The sequence below is a fragment of the Vulpes vulpes genome, chromosome 12, assembly GCF_048418805.1.
Source record: "Vulpes vulpes isolate BD-2025 chromosome 12, VulVul3, whole genome shotgun sequence".
NCBI lineage: Eukaryota > Metazoa > Chordata > Mammalia > Carnivora > Canidae > Vulpes > Vulpes vulpes.
In genome coordinates, this window is record NC_132791.1 from 87,879,659 (window position 1) to 87,898,939 (window position 19,281).

The 19,281-nt window shown below is 39.1% G+C and overlaps 1 protein-coding gene across 16 annotated transcripts in view; it reads right to left on the minus strand.

Moving 5' to 3' along the window:
• Positions 1-1,433: 1,433 nt before the first annotated feature.
• Positions 1,434-19,281, minus strand: part of RNF182 (ring finger protein 182) — a 63,670-nt gene continuing 45,822 nt past the window's right edge. For 15 of the 16 annotated variants that reach the window (XM_025999341.2, XM_072729096.1, XM_072729091.1 and 12 more), the window contains one exon: positions 1,434-4,698. In XM_025999341.2, coding sequence (XP_025855126.1) covers positions 3,746-4,489 — 744 coding nt within the window. In that variant the 5' untranslated portion in view covers positions 4,490-4,698 and the 3' untranslated portion in view covers positions 1,434-3,745. Of the gene's footprint in view, positions 4,699-14,294; positions 14,451-19,281 lie in introns of those variants that run through there. The other variant, XM_072729102.1, reaches the window with a different exon arrangement.

The window sequence follows — 19,281 nt, forward strand, 5'->3', positions numbered from 1 at the left end:
GAAGGTTTTTGTTAAATCAAGTTTCGACCACTTCTAAAAATACATTACCACATAGCTCTACTTCGTATACACAATGTGCAGGGCATAATTTCTGATTTTTTTTATTCCTAAATTTAAAGCACCTTCATGTCAAAAACCATAAATATCTGTATACTGAGTGTACTTGAGATTTGGATTATACCAAAAATTTACATGACATAAGCAACTGAGTTGAAACTGTATTGCCCCCACACTCACTTGGAATTTACAAATTTAACATCCGACTATCCACTTATTTCTTTAAAAAAAAAAAATCTCTTTCACACAAAAGTAAACCTGTCAGGATAGACCCAATACTAAGCATCTAGTTCCCTACAGAAGAGTGAGACTTCATAAATCATTTGAGGCCAAGAAGTAAACATCTAATGGGCAGAGATGTGGAAAATACATCTGACTCAAGCTTCAAGAGCCAATGCTGCAACTTTTTCAGAGATCTTACCTGTCATCAAGCCTTCTATTGGTTTTAAGGAAAGCTCTGGAATATGTGGTTTTCTGTGGTGTTTCTAAGGAATTAAGGCAAGTATTTGCTTTTTGCCAAGAAGAGTGAAAAATAGAACAAGCCTCAAAAAAAAGTAGAAACACAGAGAATTATAGTTGGCCCTCATTATACTCAGGTTAACTCTTTTTCACACCTGAACTCCAGAACTCACAGAGGTGGCTCTTATACTGTGGTATCAGTTTCTCTGTCAATACAGGATTCCTTCGGCATCTGTGTCTATCTGGATGACATATTAGAGCATTTCTTCTAAGCCAGGGTGTCTGTTTACAACCAGGCACATGCTCATCACTTGTGGGTCTCTCGGCGACGAAGCATGACTCCTCTACGTTATGACTAGTGCAGGTAATGCCTTTCCTTAACCAGATTCTTTGCTCATTTATGTGAAGATTTCAGATGTGAATGAAAACCATTACTCTTGATTAATGTGTGGTACCAATTCACTAATAATCATCAATATGTAACCAGTACATACTTCCAAGTGATTTCTGCTTTGCCTAACAACGGTCATATTTAAAGATCAGGTAATTATAAAAATTTGCCCAGATCACAGAAGGTTAGTGATTCCCCAACTAAGATGGACACTGTTTTGCTGAATGGCTAGGCAGATTCTAGAAAATAAATCAAACAAATTTAAACCAAAATAAAAATGTATTTATCAAGATAAAGACAATGGTTTTGTTTCATCTTCCCAAATTCCCTCCCCTGTTTTGTTTTTTTAAGTGGAAAGCCTTTCAGAGGTGGCACAGGTTAGATCAGAAAGTTCTGAAATCTTCATCCATGTGAAAGAGGTACTTCATTGGTGTTTCTGAAAGCTCAGGTTTGCAATTAGCTAATATTAACAGAAGTCCAAAGAAATAACTGAATCTCAACCAATGAGTCAGAGAAATCAAACTTCTGGTATCGAAACAATAACAATTTAATGGACAAAATATTATCACAGTGAATAAAATAGTGAATGAAGCATTGTCCTATTTTCATTCAACAGCATTAAGAGTTTTTTTGCTGTCTTACATTTAAAACTCTTTAAAAACAAATTAATTTACTGGCAACTAAAAAAAAATCACAATTTACAAATAAACACAAATTTAGCACTGCAGACATTATACAAATAAGCAAAATACACAGTACCCACACCCAGAGCTTTCTAGAAACCTCATCATATAACTCACCAATTTATTTGATGTTACATGTCAGACAAAATGAACATTTTGTAAAAACCTTGTAAATATATAAATCCAAATCACAAAACACCTCCTAAACATTTTGTTTACTCTAAGTACAATGGATTTTTGGAAACTGCATTCACAATGCTATCTAAGCTAGATTTTATGAAATTATAAATGTCTTTATCTATAACTTGGGGCTTAAATTCATTGGACCACACCCCACATATGCTTTCTCATCATACTCACCATGGGTGTATATATTCTCAAAGTCAGGAGTTATGCGATTAAAATCAAACTACTAATCTAAAAATAAGTATCAATTCTTCCTGAATAAGGAAATCCAACTGGTCCACAGAAACCATGTCACACAACAAATGTTTCATCACAAACAAGTGGAAGTCATCTTAGTATTGCCCTTTCCTAAGAGTAATAAATATTTTAATGTTAATCGTCAGTAATGGGTCTTAGAAACTGAAACGCTTTTTTGTTTTTTGGCCCAGTTTCTGTGGACATTCTATTCCCTCAAACCTAAAATCTGCTAAACAATTTCTTCTCATAAATATATACATTCAACTTCTCCTACATCACGAAAAGAAGTTCATTAACTCAAGTCACATAGCTTATGCTTTTATTTGAAATAAATTATGTAAGAACATGAATCCATTCTAAAATGGACTTTAAAGCAAGAGGCACAGCAACACATCACGTTGCTCTCTGCACCTGCATTTTACTGCCCTGGAGGGTCCTCTCCAGCAGGCATCGGCGCTGTGTGTCTCTTGCCCATCTCTCTCTCTGGCTTACTGCAACCCCGTTTTGCACATAAGCCTAAACCATTGTGTTTTGGTCCAACCCAGTACAGTACAGCAAAAATACTTCAAACGGCGAGCCAGAACATCCCAATAATTGTTTCTGGGTTTCCACGGCCACAATTCACCCCAAACTGTTATAGGATTAAGTTAAACAAGTCCATCATAGAATCTGAAATACAATGGGGGAAAGAATCCTCGTGTGCTTCCAACAACTAACTGAAGTGAAACCGCATTCAGGGTAAGGCGTGGGGCTCGCTGAACAATGTGGTTAACAAAACTCAGTTGAAATGTTTCAGGGCAAGACTCAAGATTTATTTCCGTGAACAGTAACTGCTCTGTGAGAATTTCAGAGAAGATGGAGGAGAGAGGAAAATAAATATGGAGGAGATGGCTTCAAAGACAGGTGGCCATATTCTATCATGACGTTTGCTTCCATGCAAATTCCACTGTCTAGTAATGTGGCAAAATGGGTATTTAATGGAAACCACACAAGGGCAGGAGTCGGTTTCCTCTTGGTGAAGGAGTATGTGCAGAGGGAAGAAGCACCTCACTGGAGCAGCAGACCACAGACAGTGGCATTAACTTGAGAACACATGAAGAGGACTCCAGGAAATATCAACAATGGAGGGGTGTGGGAGGGCTGTGAGGGGGTTGTGGAAGGGGGATGCGGGAGGGGTGGGAGGAGGATATGGGAGGAGTGTGAAGAAGAATTGTGTGGGAGGGGGATGTGGGAGGGGTGTTGGAGGGGGATATAGGAGGGGGCGTGGGGTGGGGGAAGTCACACCTTTCAAGTGGATGTGTCTTGGAACAGCTTTCCTCTCGTGTCCACCATCCATCAGAGATTCCCGAGGATTAAGAGAGGAGTTAGTTCATCCCTGACATTCCACAAAGACCCCAACTACTGCCTAACACACTGTACCTCTAGTGCCTGTCTAGCAGGGCTGAGTGAAATCCCACCCTTTCTGTGGGAAGACTCACAAGAAGATCTTTATGAAGGCTTACCTTAAACATTTTGCGTCTCTAACACCTAGGTAGAAACGAACATTTTTGATGTCCAGCACACAGGAAAACCAACTGAGTCAAAATTTTTATAGAAAACAGACAACAAACATTTGGCCAGTGGCTTGTTAACATCACAGACACTAATCAGAGAGAATATAAAATAAATAAACGATAAATTACCTAACTTTAAAGATGGCAATGTGTGTCAAATTTCTTAGTCTGCATATCGATTAAGAAGAAGGTGCCATACAGTCTAGAAATTCATGACAAACGCACTGGCAAAAACCATACACCATGAGAATAACAAGGCTCGAAGGGACGAGGCTGACAAAGACAACCCCGAGGGTGACCTTCTTAGACACCAGTAAGTAGATGCCTAAAGGTAAGGAGCTGAAGTAGAGCAAACCTAGCAGCCAAACCAACACGCGGATAGACGTCTGAAAGAGCAGGGATGTGCAGTTCCACACAGTCCAGTTGTGTGACACAGTGGTAACAGAGTCGAAGCTTGCGGGCCTGTAAAATTCTACCACAGGAGTGGAGCTCAGAGACGGGGAGCTCTCTCGCTGTACCTCCATGATGGTTATGACCAGGCAGTTGGAGGAAGCGTGTGAAGGACTTACAAGAGATGCCAGCCTCTTGGGAGTCAGCAGCAGCTCAGTAGGGTTCTCTGGCAGGCACTTCTTGCCTCTGCCTCCACAAGTCAAGTTTACCAGGATGTTGTTGTCATCCGGCAGGCTGCTGACTTCATCATCTGGCAGGCATGTCTCAAACCTGCAGAAAGGACAGACGATGACGCCTTGTGGGGAGTCCCCAAAGTCTATGATCTTGTAGAGGCATTTGGCACAAACCCGATGACAACACTCCAGCACTTTGGGTTTCCTCTGCTTCAGGTTGTACCGATTATAACAGATCTTACACTCGAGCTCGTCAGAGACCTGAGCCTCTGCTGTGTCTTCTGGAGGCTGACTGGCCATCTTGAACCGTGCGTACTACCTCCAGCCAGAGGCCACTCGCTGACAACGGTGTCGATTAAGGCGTCCCTCTGAACATCACCTCATCCGAATCAGGCGGTGATGCAAAAAGGCAGGGCATGTAGCGACAGAAACCAGGAATCTTCCAGGCATTTTCAGCTTCTACATTCACTCTGTCGCAAACACACATTTACAAAGGCCACATGAGAGGTCTGCAAAGGAAAAAAGAGATTCTAATATAGTGAACAGTTCACTGAAGAGTGCTTCATGGAATGTTCTGAGCTTCAGTGGGTAGAAGCAATAGGTTTCAAGGTTAGAGCCCCAAAACAGGAAAGTGCTTAGCTTTCCCAGGCCATACATACGATAGTACAGGAGGAATGAAGACTCCTATTGGTGTAAACACATTCTCACACACCATCAAGGAGTATGAAGAAATAAGGAGATTTTTCTCTATGAAACCTGTAGCAAGTTCTGGCCTCTTTGAAAACAGAACGGGACACGTATCGGAAGTAGATAAATTTGTAATCAAATTCTACTCAATATAGGCTGATTAATTCAGATTATCAACAGTGTAAATGCCAGTTATCTAAATACCCTTACTAGTGCCTAGGGATACACAAAAGAAGGAAAATCTCAAGGATAAATTCCCTCAAGGAAGAATGAAGCCAATGACACCTGACAGCAAGTCTAACTTTCAATGAAGAGAAGTAAACACACACAACACGTGCATAGTAACATTCCCAAGCATGAAGAATTGTGCGCAGGTGGCTATCACCTACTCGCCAACTTCACGTCATGTAAACTCTTTCTGTGGTGAACAGAAAGCATAATACAGCCCACAGGACTTCCTGCTGGCCCTCAGGTGCTTGTCACTGGCTTTAGACAAAAAGGTCAGGGTTGATTCCATGTGTTATGGTCAGTCCCCAATTATTAGCACCAATGAAGGGGGCAGCAGTAAGGGATATCTTCATAACATCTGTATATGGCTTTGACATAGGTGACTTTTTTAGTAATAGATTTGTCTTAAATGATGTTTTGCTTGTGGAAATGTCAACATGTATTTGAGTTTCTTTTTTTTTTTTAAGATTGTATTTATTTATTCATGAGAGACACAGAGAGAGAAGCAGAGACAAAGGCAGAGGGAGAAGCAGGCTTCCTGTAGGGAGCCCGTTGTGGGACTCGATCCCAGGACCCCAGGATCATGCCCTGAGCTGAAGGTAGATGCTCAACCACTGAGCCACTCAGGTGTCCCTGTATTTGAATTTCTGAGCACACCCCCACACACTGTAGTGGAAGGCTGCCACAACAGTTCTAAGAGGTAGAGAACAGCTATGCTGGAATTAACTTTGCTATGGGTCATCCTGCTTAACAGGAAAGAGGTGGTGGGTGGCTCAACTTGAATATATTTGAAATTATGAGTAGTTGGCTGTGAATACATAATACCTTCCTTTTTGTCACTTCAGCTAATTTTTTAATTGACTTCATGTAATATAAGAATGCATAATAGGTATCAATTGCAAGACATTCTTGATGGGAAAAGGAGGTCAATCAATAAATAGAATCTCTCTTGTCAACAAAAGCACATAGATAGGATTTTTTTTTAAAGTTTATTGTATTTGAATGTATGTATTTCAGAACTGCTATCATAAGCCGATTTCTGTATATTCACTCTTACACACATACACAGACACCAACTCTTCTATGCCTTTCCCTTCCATGTGCCCTTAATGTTTTCTTTACTCCTGAACCTGTTCATGAAACATGTGCCCATATGGTCAAAAAATGTAACTGTATCTTGCCCACAATTCTACAAAGCTGGCTTCTTATTCTCCTGGTGGATGAACATCTATCCAGGAGGGGAGTCACCATTCCCATTCCTTGCCACCCTTAGACAATGGGCTCTGGCCCTGGGCAGGTTGTTGCAGGTTCAATTCTTGGACAGCTCCCACTCATCAGGCCTCCCGGCTGCCACGCGCAGACCAAAAAGACCCATCTAAATGGAACATGTTCTGTACTCTTTGCAGCTACCCTCCCACTCAGTCTTAATTTCTTCAGGTGTACTGAAACGGACAGGAAGAGCAGAATTGATAGCAGTGATTCCCTCTACTGCCATCGAGAGGACTGGTGTATATGAAGGTGTTTGGAAAAGGAAGAGACGGTATGTAAACAGACAGACATAAAGACACCCGGAAAAGAGAGAGTAAAATATCCAGTAAAGATAAAGAAGCAAAATTTTATCTGAAGGCATAGAAAGCTAGAATATTCATCTAAAAACACCAACAAATGGCTTATGTGTATGTGAAAATTCAACATTTGATGATCAGCTCATCATATTAGTACTTTCTGTACCCGATTTCCAGCCATCAGAAGAGGAGCGGGAATATTCTACACTGGGCCAGCCACAATTTCTAGTTTATAGTTCTTCGAACAAAAAATCACTTGTTTGACAATATTGAGCTATTACTTGAAACAAAGCTTTCCTTTTTCTCAGAAACACACTTTCAGACTTTTGAATGTTAAGATAATGTATAACACATTATAATAAGGTCCATATTCATAAAACTTCACATAACACGCAAAGAAAATACTGGATGTTCATATATCCAATCAAAAAGACACCTACTTTGGGGTGTCTGGGTGGCTCAGTTAGTTAAGCATCTGAATCTATTTCTGCTCAGGTTATGATCTCGGGGTCATGGGATGGAGCTCTGAGTCGGGCTACAGGCCCAGCAGGCAGTCTGCTGGAAATTCTCTCTCCCTCTCCATGCCCTTTCCCCTCCACGCTCTCTTCATGCCCCCCTCCATGCTCTCTTTCTCTCTCTCTAAAATAAGTAAATAAGTCTTAAAAAAAAAAAAAAGAAAAGAAAGAAAAGATACCTACTTTAATTCTAAGACTAACTCTAACAAACCAGCTCCACTAGCTGGAAATACTTCAAGTCCTGCCACTGAGAAAGGCACTTCGGGGCAGGACTGGCTGACAGCCTTGAGCTCTGGTGCATCCCTGGAAATGCAGCCAGGACAAGTGTTTCTTCCTAGAAATGTCATAAAGCAGCATGGTGATTGTTCCTCTTGGGAAGGCGGGGTACCAACTGCTCGAGTTCTTAAAAAATAAATACTTCATCTGTCTCATTGTCACTCAAAGGTCCCTCAAAGGACTTGATTAATAACCTAAAATCTATAACTTCATAGGGTTGCCACGAGTCAGAGTTATTTGGTCCTCTGAAAGCTAGGCGTTCCCATCCTGCCTTTGCTCTGGACAAAAGCAGTGGACAATGATTCTGATGCAGAGTAAGGAAGCAAGACCCAAAAGAGCACATACTCTATGATTCCATTTCTGGAAAATTCAAAAAACAGGCAAAACTAAGGTGTGTGGATACAAGTTTAGGTGGTGAAACTATGATGAAAAGCTAGGGAGTTATTCACATATAAGCTGGGATTGCTGCTACCTTTGATGGGGTGGAGCAAGCAGTCTGGGGAAGACACATGCTGATGGGCTGGGGCTGATGGGCTGAAGGGCTGACAGCGCTCTGCTTCCTGACCTGGATGGTACTCAGGAGTGTTTGGTGTGTGATACACCATTGGGCAATAAGGTTTTCTGTGTTACCTATCACAGTAAAACATTTTAAAAGTGTTATCTATCACAGTTAAAAACAAAAAGAGAAGGGAAAGCGAGGGTTGAGGAGAGAAGGGGAGGGGAGGGAAAGGAAAAGACATCTCTGGCTAAATATTTTAGGCATTTTTTATAGCACAGATTTTTCTGTCAATAGGTATTTTGGATCAGCTTATCATCTTTTCCTCTATGGTCTGTAATTGCATTTATTTTTTTCACAAAATAGAAATGTCAATTATTTATCACCTAAATATCCAAGCACTACTGTAAGTCAATATTAAGATGGATAAAATCTCTAAGATGAGCGCATCTGGTGCATTCGTTGATGAGAGCAACCGTCTCAGCAGGCACAGGGGAAAGAATCTGGCACATTCAAATTGCCTCAAAAATAAATGCATGTGATTACCTGAGATGACGGATGTGGTTACTAATGTTACTGTGGTAAACATTTTGCAATATATATTGGTATCATATAATGTTGTCCACCTTCAACTTACACAATGTTGTGAGTCAATAATGTTTCAGTAAAGCTGAGGAAAAATACAAAAGGGTTTCTTTTCCTAGAAAAATACATATTCACATATATGAAGTAGATATTCCTTATTAATCTTAAGAGACATCAATCCTTCTGTAAATCATCCAGGGGAAGGCTACGTGCATACATAATCACCTATTATAGATCTTGATGATATTGGACAAATGTTTACTTTCCCTGCATGGGACTTACTGTTTGATTCAAAGCCACTTGCTCTACTACTTAATTCCTTTGATATTAAAGATGCAAACTTGGTCCTATATTTGAAGCAAAGCCCATCATTGGACATCTGTTGTTTCTGTCCACCTAGGATCTTTCTTTCCTCCTTTAGACTGAATTGGTCTGCCTTCTGCCACCACTCCTCTGGGGAAGTGCTCCCCACTCACTCAAGTCCTTGTGATCGTGCTTGCACTGTCACCCGCAGTACCTCCCTTCTCTCCAAAGGTGTGACTTTGTGACCCAGGTCTGGCCCATGGCACTACTCCACCATTGCCCTGCTCACAGGGGGTAGCCAGGGTGGGCAAGGGACCCAGACCAGAGTCAGTGCTCTTCCCTAGGACTTTTTTAGGTGAAGCCAGGGGGAGAAGGAACACAGCAGGGGCCAAGGGAGGGAGCAATGACCAGAAAAAAGATGTTTCAAGGAACTGTCTTGCCCTCAAGAGGGAGAACACAAGAGAATAAAGCTAAAAATAAAAAGAGAAACACAGGAAAGCAGAAAGCAGAGATACAGACAGAGGCAAAAGACAGACACCTGATGACAGCTCCACTGACCTGAATGATGGCTCCCATGAGCCAATAAATTCCTTTTTTCACTTATGCTAATTTTTTCGTTGGATTTCTGCATCTTACTTACAGCCCAAAGCGCCCTGAACACAATTACCATGCTGTATTTGATTTGAGAATTTATGTTTTCAGATCTAGGTGCCTCCTTAGTTATACAGAAATTGTAAATAATAAGATCGAATAAACATAAAATTCATTTACATGTGTATGTACAGCACATATGTTTAAATTTAATAAATATGCAAACATCATAAATATCATTGTTTATTACTGGCATGTGTGTGTTCTTTTTTATTTTGTTACTTTCCCCTCTTCACCTCCCCATAACCAGCCTCAGTGCTGCCCTCTTCCCCCCAGTAACACATATTAACTACCTGGTATGTTTCTTCCCTATATATTTCCATGTACACATATTTCTCCACTTACATATAATTACACAGATATAAGCACAATTTTTCCATTGTGTTCTGACTCCTATGTAATACCCACTTTTCTGCACCTTGCTTTTCCCATCCAATAATGGCTCAAGAAAAGCTCTCAATTCAACTAGTAAGAGCCTTAAATTCAATTTAATAAATACATATTTCACCATTTGGATATACTGTAAGACAGCCAACCATTCCTCTCCTAGCAAACACTCATTTACCCCCATTCCTCCCAAAACAAACATTACGGCACGACACAACCTTGCGATACACACCCTTACATATGGGTGTTTTTATTTCTGTAGGAGACAAGGAGTGGAACTCCTGAGTCAGATACTACCCCTGACATGTGCTGCCAGAGTGCTCTCCAACAGGAGTGTAACACAGACTTTGACCAGGAGTAACAGGAGGACTTTTTTCCCCCAACAGCAATAGATGTTAGCGGATTATAAATTTTTGCCCATCTGAGGAATGTCAGACCATGATTTGGGTTTGACTACCTTTTATGTGTTGGCCTTCTGCATCTGCTCCTCTCTGAATTCCACCTTCTTTTTTGCTTATTTTTCTATTGGATTGCTGGGCTTTCTGGTCAATTTGTAAACGTTCATTGTTACGAGACATATCAAACTCTGTCCTCTGTATTGCACACACTCCCTCAAATTTTAGCATTTACTAGCTTTGCTTAGTATCTTTTGAAAAGCAGAATGTCTTACTCTTTGGACAGTCATAGGCTTATCCTTTCTCTTGTAGCTTCTAGATTGCCGATCTGAATTAATACTGTTCCTAATATTATGTGTGCGGTTATTTTCTTATAAAGTTTGTCTTGCTTTATTTTTAACTTGTTTTCAGTTTTACATAAAGTATAAGATACAATCCTAATTTTATTTTCTTCCAAATTTGGACATTTATCTTTGGCAAGGAAATAACCCATTTCTTCTGGTTTTTCAAGTTCGTTGCCATAGCGTTGAATACAGTTATCTCTGTTGTCTGTTTTGATTCATTCCTGCCTCTCTGATTACATGTTTGCTCTCATTTCTGGTCTCATAATTTTTTTTTACTATTTCTTAATCAAATACATAAATCTTTGTATCTATTTTGTTGTTTCAAAGAACTATTGTATGTATTTGTCCTTTACATTATTATTAACTTTGGCTTTTATCTTTATTATTTCTTCTAATTTATGTTAGTTTTGTCATTCTCTTTTTCTCATTTCATAATAAGAGTACACTTTGTCTTTATTCTTAAATAATGAAAACATCTAAAGGCTGTAAAATTTCCACTAGCTACAGCTTTCACTGTATTCCATGGCTTTTGCAATAAATTGTGCTCCTTTGATTGATTTCTAGGTATCTTGCAGATAGACTTTTGTTTTTTCCTTTGATGCTAAGGTTGTAAAGAATGTTTTTAAGTTTCCAAATAGTAAAGGTTCTTTTCGCTATCTTCTGTTATTTATTTCTAATATTACTGGGTTATGATCAGAGAACAGGATCTGTAAAAATCCCTTCTCCTTTCAAGTTGCTAAGGTCTCCTTTGTAGTCAAATATATGATCAAGTTTTGTAAGTGATCCAGAAAACAAACATTCTGTATTGAAGGAATGTAAGGAGTCACATATCCATTGAATCCAATTTTTTTTTATTCAATTTCTACATCTTAGGGTTTATACAAGATTAACACAGGTTGAGACAAGCAAGAGATGTTTATTAAGGTATCTCATCATAACTATATTTGCATTTCTAATACTTTTGCTTTACAGATTTAGTGGCTATGTTATTCTGTATATACAAGTTTGTTTACCTCCCTCATTACGCCTTTTAAAAGTATTATATAATGCCTTTCCTTAACCTATTTATGCCTTTAACTTAAATAGTACCTGTCTAATCCTCAATATTACTAATTCTTCTGACTCTGCCTTTGCCTAGGATCTTTGTCCATCTTTTTGCATTCACCTTCTATCACTGTTTCAAGTGTTTTTTATAAACACCAGATAACTGGGTTTTACTTATTAACTCAGTCTAGTATCAAATGTTTCATGGGGGAAAAAATCGGTTCATTTTTATTTAATGTTAAGACTGTTACATTTTAACTTATTCTTTCCTTCCCACTTGAGTTAACTGATTAATTTAGAAAAATTCCCTCTGCTATCATCTCCCCTCACCTTGTGGTGTTTATGATGAAGTTTTTGTTTAGGTGCTTTTTGTTTGATACTCTTTCTTGGGTATCAAGAAAGAGGTTAGAAAATGGGGGATGGCATCTCTGATTTTAACAGAGCAGCAAATTTCTTATACCCTGACAGGGAGATAGCAGCTTGAGTATGTATGTGGCTTTCAGGCTGCTGATTTTTTTTGTCTCCATGGTCTACAGAAGTTACTCTCCCTGGGTCATTCATGAAAAATCTGGGGCTGGTCTGATACTTCATAATGGTAGATAACCTGTTCTCTCTGCCTGGAAGCTTCTAAGATTTTGCTTTTTATTCTTAGGAGTAAAGCACTTTTCCAGTATCTACTGGGATGTCTTTTTTCATAAATCTTGGCTGGAGCTTGATGAGCCATTTGAATTTATAGACTCAAGTCCTGACTTTTAAGCTCAGAAAATTTGTTTCTGATAATTATCTAATTATTGCCTTTCCTCCATCAATTCCTTTTCTCTTTTTGGCTTTCCTGTTACTCACATGTTATGTAATCCCTTTTCTCTTGATTTCCATCCCTTTACATTTCTGGCTCTGTGCTTTTAGATTCTTCCACTTGACTGACCAGGCTACTAATCAAGTCTCAGGAATGATCATCACCTCCTTTAATTCATTTTACTGGAAACACGTGATTGGAAAATCATGCATTTCATCTCTAGGAAGTCATTTTATCTTGCATTTAAATCCCCTTGTGTGCTCTTAACTATTTTTTGTCAGTTTGTCATCTGTCTCCAGCTACTGCTGTATTGCATTAATCCTGTGTCCTATCTGTTCACATGGACTATCCTCTCTTTGGCTGTGATGGCATTATTTCTCTTTGTCACATCACTGCAGCTCAGGTCTGACTGTTGGAGGATGCATGTGGCATCCAGGGCCCTGCCAAGGCACCAGGAGGAAGGACTTTATGCTCCAGTCTCCTTACACTCTCCCAGCCTCCCAAACAGGGAAGACTCAGCTCAAGTGTTCATTTTCTCCTTGGTCTCTTATGGGAAATGCACACACACACACACACACACACACACAGAGTCACACACATACAATGGGGTGAGGGACATTTTCAATCTTCCTCCCAGGAGTCCCTCAACCCCTGTAGATCAAGCTCTATATAGTATCCCATGCATTCTGATCCTCTCCTATGACCCATCGATGCCTGCCTTTATTACCAGCCCAGCCCAGTCCAAGAAGAAACCCCTCACCTGTTGTCTTTCACCCTTAACTTCCACACAGTTCAGGGCTTCACCTGCACTGAGTGCTCGGGCTGGCTCTAGGAATGGTCTGGGTCAGGAGAGGCAGGGTAGAATGGAAAATAGCACGAGAGTGAGCCATTTTACCTTGCTATCTCCCCAGAATCTTCACCAACTGTAATTCCTGGATTTCTTTTTCAAATACTTATCCAGATGGGAAATGTGGGAATTTGTGACAAAAGCTTAACTAGGGGGAGGAAGATGGCAGTCCTCATCATATTTGGTGACTATTATGTAAAGACACTATCAAACTGATATTTATCTCTAAGTTCATAACTATTTTTGAAATTCACTTTTTAAAAAAATTCTCCTATCTGCATATTCTTTTGTTTTCTTTCTTCTATACCCCTAGGAACACATAAACTGGACACCCAAGAATACCAGAATCATTTTACCTTTTTTCTTGGCTATCTTGCCTAAATAAGACCTGTCTAGTTCTACTTTTTATATCAGAGAGTTGTACTAGCTAGCACATATCAGTTAGACCAAAAAGCCACTAGATAAGAATTCTTCATATTTTTCTAATTTTTTATATTTTTCTATTTCAAAAATATTCATATATACTTTTAGAAACTTAGATGGTTCGTGGTCTTCACTATTTGGGTCTTAGGCTATTTTGGGTCTTCTTATCCAGTTTTTCATGATATAACTCTTCTATTTAAATTTTAAATTTATTAGTAACCCATTTTACCTAACTATCCTTTGCCCTTCCTGCATCATGTGTAGTAGATTGTTTGGACACAAATAGGACTATAATAATTCTCCACAGCCCTTTACAGTGGGACTTTCCTTCATCCCATCAACAGGTAGAAGAATCTGCTTCCCCACCCCTGAGATCTAGGCTGGCCTTGTGACTTGCTTTGACTAACAAAATAAGGTTGTCCTCTTGGAACCGTGGCATGGCTATGTGAAGAAGCCCAGGCTAGTCTCCCTGAAGACGACAAACCCAGACAAAAGGCAGCACCAATATCAACATCACCCATGTGAATGAGACCATCACAGAATAACCAGTCTCTTGGGGATACCTGGGTAGCTCAGGGGTTGAGTGTCTGCCTTCAGCTCAGGTCATCATCCTGGGGTCCTGGTATTGAGTCCTGCATCGGGCTTCCCGCAGGGAGCCTGCTTCTCCCTCTGCCTCTGCCTCTGTCTCTGTGTGTTTCTCATGAATAAATAAATAAAATCTTAAAAAAAAAAAAAACGGTCTCTGTTGAACTATCAGTGATTATAGCCATTTCAATGAATGATCCCAAGACAAATCAGCCAAAGAATCATCCCTACTTAACCCAGTAGAATATACTGAATCCTGAGCAAGTAAAATGGCTGTTATATTAGCCACCATGTTTTGAAGTAGTTTGCTTTACAATAGGTAACCAACATACCATGCCAAACTAGCCCTTTCTGACCTAATCCAAAACTAATCTCTGTCCAAAGAAATTATTTTCTTCATTTATTATGGCCATCATTCCTACCTAGAAGACTTGGACTTTCTTACTTACTCTGAAGCTGCCTAACCCTACAGTTCTTGCAATTCTTGTTTGTGTTAAAAAATTCTTGGTCATAAAACAGTTCACATATTTTTTTCTACATATAAACTCATAATTTTTATTATCATAGCTTCTGTTAATAGAATCTAAGAAGCTCAAAATTTTTTAGAAATATTACATAACCTTCATAAGAGTGAAGGGCAATTATATATCCCCACTTAATAGATGGAAAAAAATCTTACCTTCTATGGGCATTTACACAAGATGCCATAAGTCAGGACAAAGGGAACTCAAAAAACAAGCTTCACTATGATCCTATTTTTTACTCGTCCGAGGCTCTGTCCTATATATCACTCTGCTGTCTGTATGAGTTAATTTTCTACATCTCAGGGGGAGTTCAGGTTCTTCCAAAGTGTTTCTCACACAGGTTTCATTTAACCTGAATCATGCTCCCAGAGTCCATCAACCATTTTAATTTGGCACCAATAGGACAGGTTATATTTTTTCCCCTTATGAAACAGCAACACCTGCCAAGTTTCAACTCCCATTTCCTGGATCCTCCTCCCACCCTGGAAAATAAACATTATTAACATTGCTTTCTACATGATGAGCCAAGATATTTTAAAGGGCTCTCTAACAACAACAACAAAAAAAGATATAGACTAAAGGACCATTATTTCCATGATCCATGGTTTCTGTTTTTAGAATAGTGCTAGCAATTTGCTTCTGTCTTTAATTTCTTTCTTTTTTTTTTTTAATTTTTTCAAATGGACTGTCACTCTTCAAACACTGAAACGTTGTCATTTAATGAGCACTGCTTTTTATGACAGCCTACATTGTTTAATAATTCTATACCCCAACATATAGGAGAGATTTGGGCATTAGAGCATCATACTTCTTTGTGAATGATCAAGGCAGAACATTGGTTTTGGAGCTTTATTTAAGATTTATTTATTTGTTTGAGAGAGAGCAGAGAGGGAGACAAACAGACTCCTCGCTGAGTACACGACTGACATGTGGCTTGATCCCAGGACTCTGCGAGTCAAGAGTTGGATACTTAACTGACTGAGTCACTCAGGTACCCCAAGAACATTGGTTTTTAAACTTAGCTACTGATATATGATACACACTTGCCATCTCTCTAATGACAAGTCTCTCATTCACAAAAACCAAATCTTAGCGTCTGTAGTACTTGAATCTCAAATTAAGCTGAAACCATACATGTGGCATTTTACCCTCAAGAAAGTCCAGTTTTTTCATCTAGATATTTGTAATTTGGCTTCCAGTTAAAGTATGAGAAAGTCTCGTTACCATCAATAATTACTAATCACCAATATTATGCTGGTCTCAGCCCCAGTTATAGTTCTCCCTTGGGAAACATTAGCAATATTTGAACTTTCTTCTATAGCACAATAGTGTCAGAGTTCAGGTTTTTGCCATTACGGCTTTTCTTTAAAAACAATCTTTCTTATTATAATAGAAGGCTATAACTTAGAAAGTCCTAAAAGAATAGGCTCAACAGATGGCAAGCACTCATTTTCAAAGGATTGACAGCTGACTTTAAATGAATTTAAGCTGCAACATCAATAACCTTTAATGGTTGTTTGGCAGCATACTGAGAATTCCAGAAAGATTCAAAGACTCAAAGATTAAAACTCTTATTTTACCCCTTCTCCAAGACCAAGCAAATTAATTTGATAGGGAATCATAATCTATTAGAATACAACCAAATTAATGACCTAGAATTCCAGGCCATTAATTTTGGATGAGAAGCCGCCATTTATACACATGGAGACATTAATGATGCATCCTTTGATGCTAACAATCTTACGATGCTACAATGAATGTCCAACAACAGGAGGAAAAGATAGGTACTCCTCACCCTATGCATGCTAGGAGCATGACCGTCACTTTCAGGCAGTCCAAAATGGAAACACAGGGATCTGGAATCAGGAGACCTAGATTTGTGGGCTGGCTCTATAAAGTGACGGGTTATATGATCTTGAGCTAAGAGACCAAGAACACTGCCTCTCACAAGGTTGTCGTAAGGATTCAATGAAATCATACAGGCATAAATATTTTGCATAAACAAGCACTATATGGATGCTATTTGGAATGTAGAAGTAACATATCCATTGATATTTTTAAAGTACTTCAGCATTCTCAATTGGTAGTACATCTAAGATTCCACATTGAACACAGTACCAAAAGCTACCTAGGTTTTCTATCTATAGATAGAGCGCATTGCAAGTCAAGTATAACCTACCAATTTTGCAATAACATAGTAACCTCTACTACCTGATGAGTTGAAAGAGAAATTTCATTATGTTTTTCTTATTTATCCTATCTATACGGGGTATTAACAAATAATGAATAAACCTTATAAGTTCAAATTGTTTGCTTTGTACCTTCCTCTATACTTAGAAGTAGCAAAGGTATGATTTAAGATCAAGAGTTATTAGGAATACAGGCTGAAAATTACATTCTTAAAAGTGACCGAATCCTTTCCCATTATAACCAATCTCTTCGCTATTAATGCCTTCCTCCATAATTTCCCTTGACCAAGGCTTTATAAAATTCTCTAACCATATCAAGAAAGAATAAAATGTCTAAAAAAATTGAAATAGGTGGCTTTGTATCATTTCTATAATTTCAAACTTAGGTGGAAGTAGCTTAATTATTGTGCTGCCAATTTCACCAAATGAAACTAATATTATACACACATACACGCAAATATTCCCTTCTTCCAAACTAACATAGCCACTTTTCTTTTAGAACACAGAATATACCTACAGATAAAAAATTATGCAGTTATACTCTTGAAACCATTCTGAAAGTCAAAGACTTCCAATATATTTCCATCAGTTATTAGTAATTAATAGAAAAGTTGTATCGATTGCTATGGAAACTCACTCACAAGAGCAACAGTTGGATTTAATTTGGGATAGACTCCATGAAGTAGCTCTCTTTTGACTTTATCTCTTTCATTTAATCTTTGAACAAGTATTTTCCTAATGCTTATTTTGTGTTGGGCTAGATGGTTGATGCTAGGGATGCAAAGACAAATAAGGCAAGATTTCTTTTTTTTTTTTTTTTTAAGATTTTTATTTATTCATGAGAGACACACACACAGAGAGAGAGAGAGAGAGAGAGAGAGAGAGGCAAAGACACAGGCAGAGGGAGAAGCAGGCTCCATGCAAGGAGCCTGACGTGGGACTCGATCCTGGGACTCCAGGATCATGCCCTGGGCTGAAGGCAGGCGCTAAACCACTGAGCCACCCAGGGATCCCCTGAAAGCAGAAGCTGATTACAAAGGTAAATGGATCCTTTTCTGCCCTCATCTTGTTTCACCTCTCAATAGCTTTCTACCCAGAGAGCCACACCCCCTTTCTCCTGAAACCCTCTCTTCTCATTGTTTCAGTGCTGTAACACTGTTCCAGCTCTCTTCCTGATCACTCTTTCTCAATGTTCTCTCCCAGCTCCCCTTCTATCAAATCTCTAAATGCTGGAGCATCCTAGTACTTGGCCTTGAGCCACACTGTTCCTTCTCTGTTTGCAATCTTTCCCTTGGATTGCCTCATCTACTCCAACAGCTTTAAATACCAACTGACACCTCCCCCAGTTTTGTATTTACAGCTCATACCTTTCTTCTGAGTTCCAGACTGTCTATTGAAAAGCACTATTTGTATTCTTATAAATATTTCAAATTTGGGACTCTGGGAGGCTCAGTCAGTTAAGCATCCAACTCTTGATTTCAGCGTCGGGTCCTGACCTCACTTGTGAGATTGAGCCTCACATGGGGCTCCACGCTCAGCAGGGAATCTGCTTGGCTTTATCATTTTTCCTCTGCCTTTCCCACCCTTCCCCCCGCTTTTACACTCTTTCTCTCTTTCTAAAATAAATAAATAAATCTTTAAAAATACTTCAAACTTATTGTAAGTCTAAGACCAGTCTTAGTCTTCACCTCTAATTCTCACTCAACAGTTTCCCCATCATTACAAACAATACCACCATTCTCCTAATTTTTCAGGCTAACAGTGACTTCAGCTGAGAGTTATCTTTGATTCCACACTGTCTTATCTTCACACCCAATCCATTACCAAGTCAAGTCAATTCTGCTTCCAGAGTATGCCTCTAATCTACCTTCATCTGACCTTCATCCTTGTCCACTATAAAACTGCCTCCTAAGTAATCATCCTGCTTCCAAGTGTTCCCTACTACCAACTGTTTTCTTTGCAATAGCCAAAAGTGAACTTCTTAAAATATAAATTAGATTATATCTATTGCCTGCTCGATAGTTTTCTTTTAAGTACAGATTGAAATCCAAACGCCATATAGCAAGGCAGTATGGAGTTTAGAATACAGTCCCTCCTTGAACCCCAGTCCACACTACCTTCTATCACATGCACCTTTGTTAAGTTCTATGAACACTCCAAGCTCTTTCCTGCTTAGGATGGGGAATGTCCTTGCCACACTCATTCTCTTTCACAGAGCTCAACTTCAGGATAGTCTTCAAGGGGCACCTTCC